We start from the raw sequence: 2,197 nt of genomic DNA on the forward strand, positions 1-2,197 counted from the left end.
ACATATTAAAAAACTCTTATCGTGATCTTTAATTAGAGAAACATATCGAATATCTTGTCATATTCGAAACTACACAATAGTTGGATGAAAGAAAAAGAAAAGATACACATAAAGGGAAAAAAATCTATAAAAAACTGAAAAATATTATATAGATATAGATTTATATTCCATAGATATAAATTTATATTGCATATAATTTTTTATTAATGAAAAATATTCAATACATATCTCAATTTAAAAATCATGATAAATCTTTAATTTGATATAAAAATTATCAAAAATAAATTTTAAATAAATAAGATATGATTATTTCAAAATATATATTATATCTGCTTTTTTCTCAATCCTCCCTCTTTTCTCTCCCATCTTACCTCACATTTACGGTTATTTATCTTCTCTCTCATCTCCTCTTTCCTTTTTTCCTATTTATTCTCATTTTCATAACTACTTTTATTGCTCTTCTTTTCTCTTTCCGCTCTAATATTAGTAATTGGTAGAATGCCACAAAAAGATGCTACACATCTTGACCCTTTCCTATTTTTTTCTTCTTAGCCCTCAGAAACATATTGGGTATGGAGATCGAAAGCAATAGTCAGCAATCTCTCCATCTTCCGGAAGAAATCATTGGAGAAATACTGCCAAGACTGCCGGTGAAATCACTGTTGAGATTCAGGTGCGTTTCCAAATCATGGGGCTCTTTAATTGGCAGCGAAAGATTCATAAAAAAACACCACCAAAATTCGATGAAAAACCCCTCTTTCACCCAACAAAGGTTCAATGTAGAGGCGAATTTGTTTGAATGGCCTGAGCAATGTTCTCTGCTGTCGGTTTTGAGCGGACCAATAAATACTATCCCTTTTTCTCCTTTAGCTTATCCAACGAATACTACATTATGGCCTCGTTTAGTTTATCCAAGGATTACATTGTCGATGGGATATGACATTGTGGGGAGCTGTAATGGGCTTCTCTGCATTGTCAGTATTGACAATGTATTTCACTTGTGGAACCCATCCACTAGAATATCCAAGAAACTGCCAGAAATTTCAATTGTTTATTATCTCGACGATTTTGATAATTTCGGATTCGGTTGGGTTGAATCGAGTGATGAGTACAAGGTGTTTGTGAATGTGGTTGAATATAACTCCAGCGTTGGTGAAATTTATAGTACCAGGACAAAATCATGGAAAACAATTGAGCTCTGCCCATATTTCCTTCCATTTAGCAAGGGGGGGCTGTTTGGAGGTGGGAAGCTTTACTGGATGTACGAGGATGATCAAGTTATTATTTTCTTGGACTTGAAGAGTGAGGTGTTTGGAAGGATTGAGATTCCCTTTGATCAAGAGATGTATGGAGAGATTGATCAAGAGAAGGACGACATTGACCTGGGTGTGCTTGGTGGTTTCGTTTGTCTGCTATGTTTTAATTATCAAATTAGATGCTATCAAGTTTGGGTTATGAAGGAGTCTTGGGAGAAAGTGGTGACTCTTTCTCATCTTCTTGAGCTTCTTCAACCACCATTGGTGAAAGGTTTAAATGGAGAGATTTTGGTAAATTGTGGATCCATTGTGGTGGTCTATGATTGTCGGGATAATGTGTTCCGCAACCTCAAGTATTGTTCCTGTTGTGAGGATACTGGGTTCAGCAGCCACGAGGATTGTGTCGATTCAACTTCACATGATGTCTATGTTGAAAGTTTAGTCTCGCCAGAAGATTTATGAAACAAGTCTTAGAACATGATTGTGACTGGTTTCATAGCTTTTTTGATGATAGGTGTTTTATTTCGATGCTTTATATATATAAATATATATTTTGATCTTGTAGATCCTAGTCCTCCCTTAGTACTGTAGACCCTTGTATTTATTTATAATGTTAAATAAAAATATTTATTTATGAATTGTGTTAGATAAATCCAGAATATTATTCATGGTTTATCTGAGTAGAACATGCTTGTTATATATAGTTAATATTCTGGATTTCTTATGGTTTATCATAGATTGTGTTTCCTCTGGAATTTTACACTGGTGCATTTGAATAATATTCTGAATAGAACATGCTTGTTATAGTAAATGTCATGAAGTAAATGATTGATGGAATTAGATACTCGTATTCTTGTTTGTTTTCATTAACTTGAGTTTCATATGTATCTATTGCCTACTTTTGATTACCTTTTATTTTATGGAAGAGTTATTGTATCCAA

General features: G+C 33.5%; 1 protein-coding gene across 1 annotated transcript; it reads left to right on the forward strand.

Moving 5' to 3' along the window:
* Positions 1-396: 396 nt before the first annotated feature.
* LOC131017358 (F-box/kelch-repeat protein At3g06240-like) lies at positions 397-1,892 on the forward strand. The gene has a single exon (XM_057946091.1). It carries the CDS (start codon positions 573-575, stop codon positions 1,716-1,718), a length of 1,146 nt encoding a protein of 381 aa, XP_057802074.1. The 5' UTR covers positions 397-572; the 3' UTR covers positions 1,719-1,892.
* The last annotated feature ends 305 nt before the right edge of the window (positions 1,893-2,197 follow it).

The sequence above is a fragment of the Salvia miltiorrhiza genome, chromosome 3 (assembly GCF_028751815.1).
Source record: "Salvia miltiorrhiza cultivar Shanhuang (shh) chromosome 3, IMPLAD_Smil_shh, whole genome shotgun sequence".
Classification (NCBI taxonomy): domain Eukaryota; kingdom Viridiplantae; phylum Streptophyta; class Magnoliopsida; order Lamiales; family Lamiaceae; genus Salvia; species Salvia miltiorrhiza.